The sequence below is a fragment of the Pseudochaenichthys georgianus genome, chromosome 12 (genome assembly GCF_902827115.2).
Source record: "Pseudochaenichthys georgianus chromosome 12, fPseGeo1.2, whole genome shotgun sequence".
NCBI classification, from domain to species: Eukaryota; Metazoa; Chordata; class Actinopteri; order Perciformes; family Channichthyidae; genus Pseudochaenichthys; species Pseudochaenichthys georgianus.
Window position 1 is genome coordinate 8,012,664 of NC_047514.1, and position 16,041 is coordinate 8,028,704.

The window sequence follows — 16,041 nt, forward strand, 5'->3', positions numbered from 1 at the left end:
GCTCAACATACAGTACAGTTTTTACATACTGTATAAGACGTAGAAAGTGAAACCAGGTTAAAATACATACCCTGGACCTCTATGGTGACAGGCTTTGAGAAGGCCAAACCAAAGCTATTCCTGGCCACGCAGCGATACTGTCCTGCATCCTGCTTCTGGATGTTATGGATCTTTAACGCACCGTAGTCAAGAACGGTAACACGGTCACTTATCTGGGAGAGATGAGACCATTTTTGAAATAGTATTAAAGAAAGAACTGATTTTCACTATTTTAAATGTAATACTGTGGGACACTATAAACCAAGCCAAGATGAGGGATGTCAGAGTCCTTTATATATAGTATGTTTAAAAAAGGATGGCATACTTTGATAAGCTCATCATCTTTGAGCCATGTGACATCTGGTTTGGGGTTGCCGAGGGTAACACAGGGCAGCACTGCTTTGGATTCTACCAATAGGGTTACATTGGTAGGGTGGCGTTTGATCTGTGGCTCTGTTGGAAAGACAGACAAGATACATTTAGCCTTGTGTTTCAATGCTACTGTGATTGGAATATGAATATATAGAATCTTGAAAAAAAAAGACAGACATACTCATCTTTAGCTGCAGAGCTCCACAGCTTTTGGCCGCCTCTCCAATGCCGTTACTGGCGATGCAGCAGTACTCTCCATTGTCTGTATCTCTTACGCGAGGAATGCTTAGCATCTGCCCATGCTCCCTTGTAATGTACCGGGTGTCATAGTACCTGGTAGGACAAAAATGAGAGAGTGACTGTGAAATTAAGTGAATATTAAGAAAGACTTATTTTTGAAAATCATCCAATATAAACAAAATCCATTTATATGCTGTGTATGTAGCTACAATTCCAACATTTGCAGCTATACTTAAACAAATACCTTTTCAAATATTGGTAGTGTGATGGTCAGCATAGCAGCTAATGTTAGTAGCATTTTACCAACTAATAAAGTGGACATCATTAACATAAAAAATTGCTTTATTGTCAGCATTTTGCTCGGCAACAAATCAGCTAATTTCATCTCACTAACCCTAACGCAGCGTCCACATGGCAGCGTGCGGTGAAGCTTGCCGGCGGGCGTGTCTGAAACTCGACCAACAACCAATCACATGAATCTCCCGCCCCGGACACACAAGCACGCGGTTTGATTGGCTAGAGCTTGTACTGGCATATGATTTGATTGGCTGACGCTTCCGTCGAAGCTTCAAAAGTTGAACAATGCTCAACTTTTGAAGCGAGCAACGCGAGCAAAGCGTAGCGACGCTCCCACAATGCAGTTCGGCGAAGCGGGACGTCACCCCATTCAAAGTGAATGGGCAGAAGCGTTGAAGCTTCAACGCACGCCGCCGTGTGGACAGGCCGTATAACCTAGCCTTTGTGATTGCCAAAGTAAGTAACTAAAGGTGAGTTAATGGTGCAGCCATCATGTGAACTTACATTATTGGGTGGTTATTCTTAGTCCAAGTGATGTCAGCAGGGGGACGGGACTCCACCTCACAGATGAAGGTGGCATTGTGATCCAGAAGTATATCCACTGTCTCCAATAAGGTGATGATACGAGGCGCTAGGTGGTAAACACATGAAAAAAAAAACTTTGTTACAAAATAGGAAATCTATTTGAAATGTATATGATATTTGTGAAAAAAGGGACTTTTTATAACATTTGGCGAGACTTTCATATCTTTTAAAACACAAACAAGATGTCGATTTGGGTCTTTTTAAAATGTTGTGCAGCCGAATCACCGTTATGCAGATGTATTCACTGAACATGGAATTATCTGAAACACACAATGACTAATGCACATGTTTTTGTAGCATTGAATATGGGTTTAAAATTGACTATGTTGTTTCTTAACAGTAAATGACAGTCTTACTCAGGGAAGTGTTCACAGCTGCATCTTTTCAGACAAATATTTTGGCCTTTTTGGCATTCCTTATTTCATACTCATCTGTTCCGGACACTCAGAGTCTACTTAAGACTGTTAACCAATGTTGGAACCACCAGATCGGAGGTTATCAGCTTTGTTACAGAAGAAGGATGGCCTTGAGGAGACGAAAAGTCTGTTTGTTTGAGAGTCTTTGGGGATTTTGCAACATTATATAAAGTTAGAAGAAAGAGGATAAAAAGAGAACGATTTGGGAGACGATAAGATGACAGTAAAGAAAGGTTTTGTTTATTTATTTATTTATAGTTGAAGCAAGAACAACATTTTAATACAAGGTTCAACGATGGGCTCTCTCCCCTGCACACACTTTCTCATTTTCACAGATGGTCTTGGTTAAAAAAGAAGTGTACATATAGAGTATAAGAAATGGGTTCTTATGATATAAACCAGGTGAATCCAGAGTAAAGATGTCAGCTTTATTTATTTCATTCATTTTGTCAAGGAGTTGTAGGAAAAAGGAGAAGAGGGATTATTTGTAAGGGTCAACTCAGTATTAGTAAGGTGGTCTGATGTGTATTTATTTTCAACTCAGGGTGAATTTATTGAGAAGGGGGAAATGAGGGGGAGTACAAACAAAGAGAAGCCCTGTTCAAAAGGAAATGGATGGGGAAAGAGTAGCAGTACAGTGGTGAGGCAGAAACTGTTTATATGTGGATCGAGATCAGAGAAATTGGGCTTGTTTTAAACTTTCTTTGAACTGGGAAAGAAGAGAAGGAAGAAAAAAGAATGGAGGAAAGGATTAAGGTTTGAGGACATTATGCTTGTTGTGTCTCTTGTGAAACAGAATTTCACAATAACAAAGCTGGAAAAGTTGTCCAACATCCATGTGTTGTTTGCTTTGATCTACACTTCATCCTCTTGGTTGATTTTCATACTGACCAAACAATTGTAAATGCAGAGCAGATATTTGGTTTTTATACTTGATTCTATCAAGAGGTCAAACTAGACAAACACAAAACATAGTTTTGTTCTCACACAGAAACCCCCATTAATGTATCTTTTAAATGACTATATGGTCTTAATTCATCCTGCTAGAGCGCATTTTATAGTACTGACTGGCACCATAACACCATTTTTGTTACGATGTGTGAAGCAGGTAGGACCCAAATGCAGATTTACGTGAAATTCCTTTATTTCAAGGCCATAAGGAAAATGACAGAACAGAACACTCACCGTGGACAAGCCAATACACAAGACGAACCGACAAAGACAGACAGAAAAACCAGAACTTAAATACACACAAGACTAATCACACAAACAAGACACAGGTGAGGAGGGAGGAGAAAACACAGGGGCCACAGGTGAACACAATCGGGTAATCAGACACACCCACAAAACTAGGGCCACCAGGGTGAGTGGAGGGGGTCCGGAGGACGGGTCTGGGCTGACAACCCAGGGGCACAGCAGAGGACCAGGAAGGGATCTCGGGCGGACGGCCCGGGGGCAAAGCAGAGGACCAGGAAGGGATCTCGGGCGGACGGCCCGGGGGCAAAGCAGAGTTCAAAAAGGGGTTCTCGGGCGGACGGCCCGGGGGCAAGGCAGAGTTCGAGGAGGGGCGAAGACCACAGCTCTCAGGGGACCGGGCAGGAGCCGGTGTTGACCGGACAGTAACCAGAGCCGGTGGGACAGTTGTCGGCAAGATTCCCCACGGAAGAGGACAAGGAGTTGGCAGGACCCCCGGCGAGACATGTAATGTCGAGGCCTCCAACGAAACAGGACACAGGGTTGGCAGGACCCCCGGCAGGAAAGCAGTCGGCGGGGCCTCCAACGGCACAGGACACAGGGTTGGCAGGACCCCCGGCAGGAGAGTAGTCGGCGGGGCCTCCAAAGGCACAGGACATAGGATTGGCAGGACCCCCGGCAGGAGAGTAGTCGGCGGGGCCTCCAAAGGCACAGGACACAGGATTGGCAGGACCCCCGGCAGGAGAGTTGTCGGCGGGGCCTCCAACGGCACAGGACACAGGACTGGCAGGACCCCTGGCAGGAGAGTAGACGGCGGGACCTCCAACGGCACAGGACACAGGGATGGCAGGACCCCCGGCAGAAGAGTAGTCGGCGGGGCCTCCAACGGCACAGGACACAGGGTAGGCAGGATCCCCGGCAGAAGAGTAGTCGGCGGGGCCTCCAACGGCACAGGACATGGAGTTGGCAGGACCCCCGGCAGACGAGCAGTCTGCGGGACCTCCAACGGCTCAGGACATGGGGTTGGCAGGACCCCCAGCAGAAGAGCAGTCTGCGGGACCTCCAACGGCTCAGGACATGGAGTTGGGACTCGAGAGAGGGCTCGAGAGGGAACTCGAGCAGTGACTTGAGAGGGAATTCGAGAGATGACTCGAGAGGGAACTCGAGAGGAGACTCGAGAGGGAACTCGAGAGGAGACTCGAGAGGAGACTTGAGAGGGAACTCGAGAGGGGACTCGAGAGGGGACTTGAGAGGGGACCCGAGAAGAGACTCGAAAAGAGACTTGAGAGGGGACTCGAGAGGGGACCTCGAGAGGGAACTCGAGAGGGGACTCGAGAGGGGACTCGAGAGGAGACTCGAGAGGGAACTCGAGAGAGGACTCGAAAAGGGACTCGAGATGGGACCTGAGAGGGAACTCGAGAGGGGACTTGAGAGGGGACTTGAGAGGGGACTTGAGAGGTAGCTTGAGAGGGAACTGGAGAGGAGACTTGAGAGTGGACTCGAGAGGGAACTGGAAGGGTGACTTGAAAGGAGACTCGAGAGGGGACTCGAGAGGGAACTGGAGAGGAAACTTGAGAGATGACTCGAGAGGGGACTTGAGAAGTGTCTTGAGAAGAGACCTGAGAGGGAACTCGAGAGGAGACTTGAGAGGGAACTTGAGAGGAGACTCGAGAAGAGACTCGAAAGGGGACCTGAGAGGAAACTTGAGAGGGGACTTGGGTAGGAACTTGAGAGGGGACTCGAGAGGGGACTAGAGAGGGGACTAGAGAGGAGACTCGAGAGGGAACTGGAGAGGAAACTTGAGAGATGACTCGAGAGGGGACTTGAGAGGTAACTCGAGAGGAGACTCGAGAGGGAACTGGAGGGGTGACTTGAGAGAGTTGGTTCGCCAACAGAACACGGGGGGCTGTAGTCGGCCGGTATGCTGACTGGACTCGGGGAGCTGGCGTCGGCTGGATAGCCAGCAGGAGACGAGGTGCTGGAGTCGGCCGGTATGCTGACAGGACTCGGGGAGCTGGCGTCGGCTGGAGAGCCAGCAGGAGACGAGGTGCTGGAGTCGGCCGGTATGCTGACAGGACTCGGGGAGCTGGCGTCGGCTGGGGAGCCAGCAGGAGACGAGGTGCTGGAGTCGCTCGGTACGCCGACAGGCCTCGGGGAGCTAGCGTTGGCCGGTACGCCGACAGGACTCGGGGAGCTGGCGTCGGCTGGAGAGCCAACAGGAGACGAGGTGCTGGAGTCGGCCGGTATGCCGACAGGACACGGGCAGCTGGCGTCAGCCGGAGCGCCAGTCCTGGAGCAGAAACTGGAGTTGCGACCATGGCTACTGGGGCCGGTACTGAAGCCAAAACCATGGCTGCTGGGGCCGGAGCCATGGCTGCTGGGGCCATGACTAGGGCTGGGACCATGGCTGTGTGGGCCGGATCTGTAGCAGGGACCATGGCTGCATGGGCCGGTTCTGGAGCCGGAACCATGGCTGTGGGGACCGGTTCTGGAGTCGGAACCATTGCTGCTGGGTGCGGAGCGGAAGCCTGGACCCTGGCTGTGTAAGCCAGGTAATGGAGAATGGAAGCATGGCTGCGTGGGCCGGTACTGGTGCATGGATCCATGGCCTTGTAGGCCGGTTCTGGAGCCGGAATTGGGGCTGGAACCCTGGCCTTGCGTCTCTTAGGAGTCTTTTGGAGGCTTCGTGGACCTCCAAACGCCAGACCAGACCCCAAGAAAGGGTCAGAACATGAAGACTGGCACTCAGGGCTACAGGAGAAAACCCTAAGCCACTCGGGCAACAAGCTCCATAGCCAGGGCTTGCGAGCAACCTCCTGACGTGCCTCCTTCAATGCAGCCTCTCTACCCCGTCTAGATGAGGCGCCTTTCCACGTATAAAAAATGTACTCCAGAGAGTATCCAAGACATTCCGCCTGTCGCATCAAATGGGCTGAGTCTGCTGGGTCCATAATGGTCGGTTCGTAATGTTACGATGTGTGAAGCAGGTAGGACCCAAATGCAGATTTACGTGAAATTCCTTTATTTCAAGGCTATAAGGAAAATGACAGAACAGAACACTCACCGTGGACAAGCCAATACACAAGACGAACCGACAAAGACAGACAGAAAAACCAGAACTTAAATACACACAAGACTAATCACACAAACAAGACACAGGTGAGGAGGGAGGAGAAAACACAGGGGCCACAGGTGAACACAATCGGGTAATCAGACACACCAGGGAAACTAACGACAGGGAACCACAGACAGATCTAAACAAGACAAAACACAACGCAGACAGAAAACCAAAAACAGATATAGACAAGACAAAACACCATAAAGACAGATCGTGACAATTTCTTACGTGGGTAATTATAAATGGTAATGCTAATGATGTCAACAGTTTATTAAAACATAAAACTTGAAAGCTGTTTCATTACTGTAACTAGACCCATGTGACTAAAGGAGGCCTTTACATCATTCTTTTATGTAACACATTAATAATGATCAACACCGATTTTATTTGTTTGTTCACATACATCTCAACTGAAATCAAAGAGCTAATGAAAGTGAGCTCATCCCAGCGAGGCACAACCTGTTAAACCCCGAGCCTGTTTTTCAGGTTTCAGGCTCGAAAATGACATTCCCAGAACAAATGACTGTAACTTCACTTCTAAAAGGTTTATATGAATAATGTTTGTTATCAAAGCAAGGTTATATCTGTGAGTTGGATGTAGAAGTGTCAGAATCAATATAGATGTTTCTGTGTCAGAGTAAATTCAGATGGAACATAGCAAAAAAATGTAAATTCCTGTCTCCGCCTAAAGAAAACCCATTACTTATAGTGAAGACCAACCTTGAATGATGGGTTAGTAGCCTAAAAGCTTTAGGAATCCAAATTATAACATATAATAAGTACCCTGTATCAAGATTGAGGCAAAACAAGTGACATTTGACCTTTTTAGAGAGGTTTATGAAAATAAAGTCCAGGCGGAATAAGCTTTGGGCACATTTGGGCCCATTTTGGCCCATCAGTGCCATTTGACCTTTTTCAGATACCAGACTATAAAAATCATTGTATTACATTGAATAATCACTATAGGTATTCATTCCATTAAAAAAAAAAAAAAAAATGTAAATAAAAAAAAAGATTCTTAAAAAAATATTAAAAATATTTGTGTGAGTGTGTATAACAAAAATCAGGGTCCCCGTCGGCGGGGACCTTCGGGCTAGTGAATTATTATGTGTCAAACAACTTAGCTTTGCTCAACAACCCAAGCCTCAAAAACAAATCAAAAAAGAATAGTAAAAGTAAAGTTATAATTCAGTTTTACTCCACTTGTCAATACAGAGATGCTAAATATTCATATTAATGTGTTTTTAAATGGAGCAGAAATAGAACTTGTCCCCCACTTCAAGTATCTTGGAGTTATACTGGACTCGAACTTGACTTTTAAGAAACATATCAAGAAAGTATCCAATACCGTTAAATTCAACTTAAACATTAAAATGTTAAACAAATCAGACCTTTCTTAACTGTCAATGCTGCAAAGTCATGCCTCCACTGTATAATTCTATCCCACATTGAACACTGTTTGACAAACTGGTCGTTTGATTGTGCCACAAACCTGAAACCAATAGAACAGCTGTACAAGAGAGCTATCAAGGTGTTTGACGGAAAGCCAAATTCATACCACCACTGTACCATCCTTGAAAAACACCATTTCTTGAGTTTTGACCATTTTAAGTCTTTTAAAAGTATGTGTTTTTTTAATAAATGTTTACATGGACTGGCCCCTCCTCCCTTATGGGAATTCATCCACAGAAAACACACTGGACGCTGCACTAGGTCAGAAACCAGAGGAGACTGTGAAGTTCATCATAGACGGACCACTTTTGGACAAATTGTCCTTTCCATTAAAGGCAGCTCACTCTGGAATAGCCTCCCAACTCAGATACGGGATTGTCCCACTCTCAATAGCTTTAAAGGACAACTCAAAGAATGGTTGGGCAACAAACAGACGTGCAATCACCGCTAAATGCACTTTAATACAGGGGAATCTCCTCTTGCACTTTATGTAGCTCTTTTATCTCCTCCTGCACTTCATATGTCGTTGCTGCTACATTGTACTTCCTTGTGGTAAATGCTTTTATGCTGCTCCAACACACTCTCACTCCCTAAGCGTCCAATAGCGACGTTTGGTCAGTGTCCGTGGCGTCCAATTGTGACGCTCCTAGGCTCCTTCAGCTTCATAAAGGGACGCAAATAGCTTTCAACTGATTGCAATGTATTCCCATCTGAGTCGGGATTTGACGCTCATGGAAGCACGGCATTCGTTTGTGTCGGCTGCCCTTAAAGGCAATGTGAGCGTCCATTCCCATTGGATAACGGAGAATTGTACACCCGGAAGTAAGTACTCCTCTTACTGTCGATTGATTTTACAGTGATATCTGCACTACTCATCGACTAAAAAACACCAGATTATCCTTGTTAATTACACAACATTGATTGGTTTAAATTGTGTGCAATGCTTTTGTATTTTTCCCCTTCGATTCGGAGAAACAAATGTTTTTTCTGAGTAAAGGATGGCAGAAGACACTACACTACCCAGAATCCCCAGCTATCGTTTGGACTACACCATGTGCTCTGTTTGACAAACACCGTTTTTTTCACCATTCATTCGATGGCTGGCGTCTATGTCACATGATCTTCAAATTTCTCCCTGCAGAAAAAGAAAACATGGCCGAACTTTGTTTTATTCTAGGTGGAAAATGCCTATTTTAAAGTTAGTTTGGCCATTAAAATGCGTTTTGATGTCATTTGATGCGAGAAATATGAGTTGTTATTTCAGATTATGTGTGCAGTGGATGTACATGATCTTTAGTTTGCTAGTTATTACGAAGATTACTTCAGGAAATCGCGACGTTTTCATTGTTACCAAGGTGGTTGCTAGGGACGCTGCTATCGATATTATTTCTGTTATGTTGTGTAACTGTTTAATGGTGTTATCTTTATTGCTACCCCCTTCCCCGTCAATGTATAGTGTTGGTCCACAGCCTAAACATATTAGTTTAACAAAATCCGCATCTAAAGATAGCCTACGTTATTTTCCCCCTGTGCAATTCCAGTCTCACATCTCACAGCACATCGTCATTAACAAATACCGGAAACAGACCGAAAACATTTAAAAAAAATAATAATAATACTTTATTCCGAGTGTGCTTGCTTTTCTCTTTGAAAGTCATCACATAACGGCATTGTAATACACGGTTCGGCTGCATTACATATTACATATTTGCCGTAGTTCTGTATTTATAGAGCCCTGATGAGAAGACAAACATGAGGAACTGAAAACGTGACGTGGATCATAAATATATCAGCCATTAAACAACATCTTACATTTCTTTTCACACAATACGTCTCCTTGCAGTATCAACACTAATTCGGCTCACTTTTATATTTGATCCAATTGGTAGATAGGCTGTATTTACACCATAAAGGTACACAGCTGATATAAAGGGACACCTGGTGGTTAAAGCATGTTATTGAATTTAATTATTTTTATTATTAGATATTAATAGGATCCCTATAAAGTATATTCATTACTCGTTATTCTCTACTAATTGTTAATTAAAGACTGTATGTAATGACTATTTTGCACATCCCTTTCAAGATTTCAAGATTTTCTAAGGTTTATTGACATATCATATAGGCCTACACAACTGTGGTGTAGTTCTGCACTGAATGAAAAACTTGGGTTGCAGGTTCCTCAATAGTGCATTACAAGACATCTATCAATATTTGTGCATACCTCCAGCAATGTTAACTATGTTGAAGCACTTATTTTAACTGATATTATACATAATGTATTATACTCTTATAAGATGTATGTAGATATTTCATCTCCGGCTTTGTCAGGTATTGAACAATAAATAAATAAAGAACACAGAATTGTTGAATATAAAACACAGAATTTGTGTGATTATACTAAATGATTTACAAATAAACACAACTGCATATTTAACTGTTACACATGATGATGTAACGCAAATGTTCCAACTTGGGATCAATAAAGTATATCTTATCTTAAGCTGATCGATGGCTACTGCCATATTTGCAAAATGTGCCTCTGAACCTTGACAAGTGCATGTTTCAGGCTTATCAATTAATGTAATGTAATGTTATCACAGGGGTCACACACATAAGACCAGCTGTTAAATAAAGCTCTTCTGACCTTAGCTGGCATGTGGGTATATATATTAATACTGCCCATAATGGGCACAAGCAATTTTCACCCATTTATTAATTATATGTTTTAAATGTGAGTGTTTCCTGTCCCCTAAACCTCCAGGGATGTACACAGTTTAATACTGGCAACTTCTTATTATGGGAAATATGAAAACGTCTTTTAAAACTACAACTCCCAGTAGAGACGTGTAGACGCGTAGAGAACATGTTGCTAAACAGAATAGCCAGCATGTGTAGTTCTGGGGACGGGGTGGGGGAGGGGGGACGCGGTGGACCCGTTCAAATCCAGTTTTGGACAGTCTGCCGTGGTTCCATCCCATTTCAAGTGCTGTTCGAGAATCGGCTTAACCCTCGGAGCACACTCTCCAATCACAGAGCTTGAGGACTATCACGGGGTTTGTCAAGAGCACATGGTGTAGTCCAAACGATAGCTGGGGATTCTGGGTAGTGTAGTGTATTCTGCCATCCTTTACTCCTGGGAATGGACGCTCACATTACCTTTAAGGGCAGCCGACACAAACGAATGCCGTGCTTCCATGAGCGTCAAATCCCGACGCAGATGGGAATACATTGCAATCAGTTGAAAGCTATTTGCGTCCCTTTATGACGCTGAAGGAGCCTAGGAGCGTCACAATTGGACGCCACGGACACTGACCAAACGTTGCTATTGGACGCTTAGGGAGTGAGAGTGTGTTGGCTGCTCATGCTCTTTCTGCATATCATGTATTTCTGTTTGCCATGTATATAAATGCTATGTTCATAAATGTTGTATGTGTATGTGACTACGGATGGAAATTAGCTCAAAGCTAAAATCCGGCTCATTTACATTTCAAAGCATTATTTTGTTTAAAATATTCATTAATGTGCAGTGTCCCGGTTCAAATAAACGATTAAATGAATGAAATAATCTACAGCCACACATTGTAAAACTGTGGTTGATTGTGTCACGGAGGATTACACTTGGACTCAAAAAGCAATCTATTTAGGTTCAGTCTGACACATCTGGAAATACCTATTTTATAATAGGAACAAGGGCATTTGTTGCTTTAGTGTAATGGTTGAATTATTGTATGTCAACGTGAATGATACCCTTCTTGTCGTAGTTTCCCCATTGGGAAGAAGCATCTGGCCTTTTGCATGGTGTCTTGAAGAACTTGCTTTGGGCATCTAACACGTGATAATGAGGACCACAGATGGAAATTAGCTATTAGCTATAATCTGGCATATTGCATCTCTTCTCTTTGCTGAGATTAATGTGTTTGTATGCATGGCCCTTCTATAAATAAATAAATAAAAAAATAAAAAAAATAACAGTACCACGTGAAATGGTCATGGTTAACTATACCATCTCATGTAGCTCATAATGTCGCCTGTAAAAATAAGTACTTAACAATTTGAAATGGTCGCTGTTAAATTAGGTTTAAGCAACCACGTTAGGGTTAGAAAAAGGATGATGGTTTGGTGTTACAAAATTCAAATGTTTAGTTTAACTATTGACATAATTTCATATAGCTGAGGGAATTAGTTTCATGTTGACATAATGTGTCAGTTAAAACAACTCAACTTTGAGTTCAAACTCGGGTTTAAGTCCAGTGTTTGATTGATGAATCCACCCTTCCTTTACTTGATGGACTTTCTCGCTCTTAACACTACGTCCATTGCTCTTAGATTCTAACAATTATGCGAGTGGACTAACATCGGTGATGGATAAAAAGGCTGTTGCGTCTTATACCGATGCCTTAAGGTGCCTTTTGGGTTGGTATAAAGACGCAGAGGCCTACTTCTCGAATGGCGGTATGTGACGCCTTTTGAGCGTCACCAGGCCCAACAGCTCTAAACATTTTCTCCCTCCTAAGCACAATGTATTACTGACAGGATACCTAAGACTATTTGGCCCAACACAAAGATGCCATCCACATTCATTTCAGCCTTCTAATCACTGACGCAAAGCACAGGTCGTTTGCAAAGCCCGCACCATGGCAACTCAATCCCAGCTACAATACTTCTCTGGACGAATGTGACAGAAGCTACACCACCTGTTTCTCTGAGCCAATCTTCTGTATACACTCTACATCTGTACTCATAAAACATGTATTGTATGTCAATAGCCTGCTCTGGATGCCTATGCATGTGACTGTAAAATGGTGCCCATCTCACATGTCCTGAAATCCCAAGGCCAAGGCCGAACCTACTGCGTTCAAGTCTTTCGCGTCAATGAGATGTCGATTTTTTTTTTACTGAAAGTGTTTTTAGAAATATATTTAAACCCACTAAGTTGTATTAAAGCTTACAAGTAATTATACTCAACAGATATACAACATGCATCATGTTATTGTACAGTATAGCTGTGGTGGTGGTGGTGGTGGTGGTGAATCGGTTCCTAAACACATTTACAACAGCCTGCTCAGGGGATATGCCAGAGTGTAGGAAGGATATAGATTTAGTCGCATTTACACTAAGGAAGCTTATAAACACCTTCTCCTTTTCCCTACAGGATGTGGTAGAAAATAGCTGATCTCACAGCTACGTATGTGGTGAAACTCAATATTTGTTTTCTTTAGAAAAAGTCAAGCCAGAATAAAAGATGCTCAGCGTGATACTTTTGTTTCTCACCTATCCATTGTTGACAGTGTTGAGCTTTCTGAGCCCTTTGTATTCTAACACATTTAAAATCAAGATCATTCAAAAGCCATATATGTTTTATCCTTGTCCTTTTTTAATATTCCCATTTTTGTCATTTCTGTTTGGCAAATACTGTTAATATAGCCTACCAAGCACACATAAGCTTATACATTATTTATCTATTTACCTTATCTATTAAGGGAAAACTGTTTTACGGAATCAACACTGTTTTTTACAATACCCTGAGACACTTTTGATTACTTTTGCTTAAAAAGACAGTCTTTAAAGCTCTCTTAATTAAAGCATTTAGAAACCTTCTATACGTACCTCTCTGCATCCCATAAGTTGAGTTGAGCAGAACCAGCAGAAAGACTGAAATGGTTTCCACGGCTTTCATCTTGGCTCTAGAAATATCCGTCCTTTTTGTACACAGAATAGGCCTGGTTGTTAGAATCCCATGGCAGGTCAGGAGACGTTCTCTCTTGGTGTTTTCCTTCACTGTGTGCGGCTGCGTGTGTCTTATCCAGGGACAGCCATGATCTCTGTGCTCAACAAGGACCAGCTCAGTCACTCTCTCTCTGTGTGTGTGTGTGTGTGTGTGTGTGTGTGTGTGTGTGTGTGTGTGTGTGTGTGTGTGTGTGTGTGTGTGTGTGTGTGTGTGTGTGTGTGTGTGTGTGTGTGTGTGTGTGTGTGTGTGTGTGTGTGTGTGTGTGTGTGTGTGTGTGTGTGTGTGTGTGTGTGTGTGTGTGTGTGTGTGTGTGTGTGTGTGTGTGTGTGTGTGTGTGTGTGTGACAGTGGCAGCTGCTAGCTGTCCTCATGTACAGTCACTCAGGTTTTGTAGCTTTGCTCAAAGCTCCAAAGGCTACAGTGCTGGAGAGCTATCCTCATCCACAGTGATCAACAACAGACTTTATTCATGGAGCAACACAACAAGCTAAGTTCAAGGTTCTGCTTTTTAGTGACATGTCCCAAGTCAAAGGTCACATTTGTGTCAGTGAGGCTACAGAAATAGAAGGAAGAAAAAGCTATTCTTCCTTTGACTACATTGACTACAAACAGAATGTGACATACAACATTACATTGATGAAACATTTAAGTTGGAACTATACAGAACTTTACCCTATTTGAACATAATGGGGACAAACAAACATAGGCTACAAGCAGCATAACATAGCCACATCACCCCCTAAAGTTTGTTACTGTACATGACACTACACTGTTACTTGTTTTGTCTCAGTTTGAAGTCTTATTTGCAGAATAACAATATTAAAAGTACATGTAAAGATTGTAACACGTGCAGTAGAACACATTATTCTCTTTTCTCAAATGTACACAGAGGCATCTTCAAACTCGCCACTCGACATGTATTTACCGTCACATTTTGACATATGCACAAGTCCAGGAGGCAGCCTTTGTGTCCACCTGTTGCCTGCCAGCCTGTATGTCCTGTGTTATTTTAGGAAAGGAATGGCATTTCAGTTCATTTACTTCTCATCCGTTCTGGTTTGGATTGCGTCAACTATTGTACTCCCCCCAGCAGGCAAAGTAACATTTATTTGTAAAGGAAACACTATAGTCTAGATCTTTCAAAACAAAAAATATGTTTTAACTGTTGCTTTTTAAAAACGTAAAGGGTTGAAGTTGACTGCAGTTTTGTGATTTCGGTTGATATAATAGACCATAGCCTACTATCTCTTTTGATGTTGATTTTATATTTAAATAAAGGAGGAATGACAAGAGCTAAAATCTGTAAAAAAAGATCCATAAAATGTCCACATTTTGACTGTCCCTTTATCCCTTTTAAACTGTGCATAACTCTCACCTTCTATGATCTTCATGTCTTATATAACAATGTATATACAAATGTAACTATCAGTAGATAATTCACACTGCACGCCACTAGGTGTTGCTGTTATGCAGGGTATATGATTTCCCCCTTCTAATAAAGCCAACATACTGCTGAAAAGCGTCTTTGAGTAAGTGTTTATCCATACTAATACATCACTTCTTACTTGTTGAGTAAATGTTTTATTATTAAATTGAATGTGCAAACTAGTGACTAAAGGTATTACAGAAATGAAGTGATGTAAAATGTATAATACTTGCCTCTGAATTGTAGTGAGTGGAAGTATAAAGTGGAAACTTGGAAATACTCCAATAAAGTACCTCAATTGTACTAATCTACAGTACACGATTAAATGTACACCCCCAATACCAGAACACAATTTCAGTGTCAAAATACCATATACAAGCGACTACTGACTCAGCAGTTTAATTCTGTAACTCCTCTGGTTCCCTCTGCTGACACATACTATGTATGCTCTGCTCCTAAAATACAATCCAAAAAGTAAACTAAGTACAACACTTTTTCATAAATGATTTAATTCAGAAAATTGGACACTGGTTGTTTTGCATTCGTGGATCGACTGTTGCAACGTGTTTGCATTGCATGCATTCAGTAATTTTTCAAATGTGGAGCTGTTTTCTCTAAGGGAGCATAGACACTTAGGCATGGTTACACTTAAAAGACACATTTGACCCTGGCATCCTTAATAACACCATGACAATTTTCACTTTTAGATCTTTGAAAGCTGCTGCCTCAGGGTTCAGAAAAGTACTGTACTTTGTGGTTAGATTATATGTTAAGACCCTCCCTGCCTATTTCGTCTTTAACCAGAAACTAGAGTCCCATTTTGTTCCACTGAAGCTGCTCTGTAATCCACATGGTGTCCCTGTTAAGGAAGAAAAAGAAAAGAGTGGAGCAGATGATTTTCACAGATCAAAACATTTATTTATACTTGTGCTAAAAACTTTATTTCTGCAGCACCTTTAAAAAAAAAAAACATAGATACTATTTAAGAGAAATATCGTTATTTACTTTATAAATGAAAAAAGTAATCAAACTGTTCAAATGTTCAACAGCATTACGGATGCAGATTTAAAACAGGTTAAATATTGGAAATTGAGACAAAACAAACATTCAACAAAACAAATGTAATTTATATTTTAATATTTTCCCCAAATGTGGCATGTAGTAGAAGAATA

At 42.6% G+C, this 16,041-nt stretch overlaps 1 protein-coding gene across 1 annotated transcript in view; it reads right to left on the minus strand.

The window, feature by feature from the left end:
• Positions 1-13,644, minus strand: part of musk (muscle, skeletal, receptor tyrosine kinase) — a 47,370-nt gene extending 33,726 nt beyond the window's left edge. The window contains exons 1-5 of the mRNA XM_034096528.2: positions 13,324-13,644; positions 1,453-1,579; positions 593-744; positions 365-492; positions 71-212 (exon numbers count right to left, since the gene is read on the minus strand). Coding sequence (XP_033952419.1) covers positions 71-212; positions 365-492; positions 593-744; positions 1,453-1,579; positions 13,324-13,393 — 619 coding nt within the window. The 5' untranslated portion in view covers positions 13,394-13,644. The remainder of the gene's footprint in view (positions 1-70; positions 213-364; positions 493-592; positions 745-1,452; positions 1,580-13,323) is intronic.
• Positions 13,645-16,041: the final 2,397 nt, after the last annotated feature.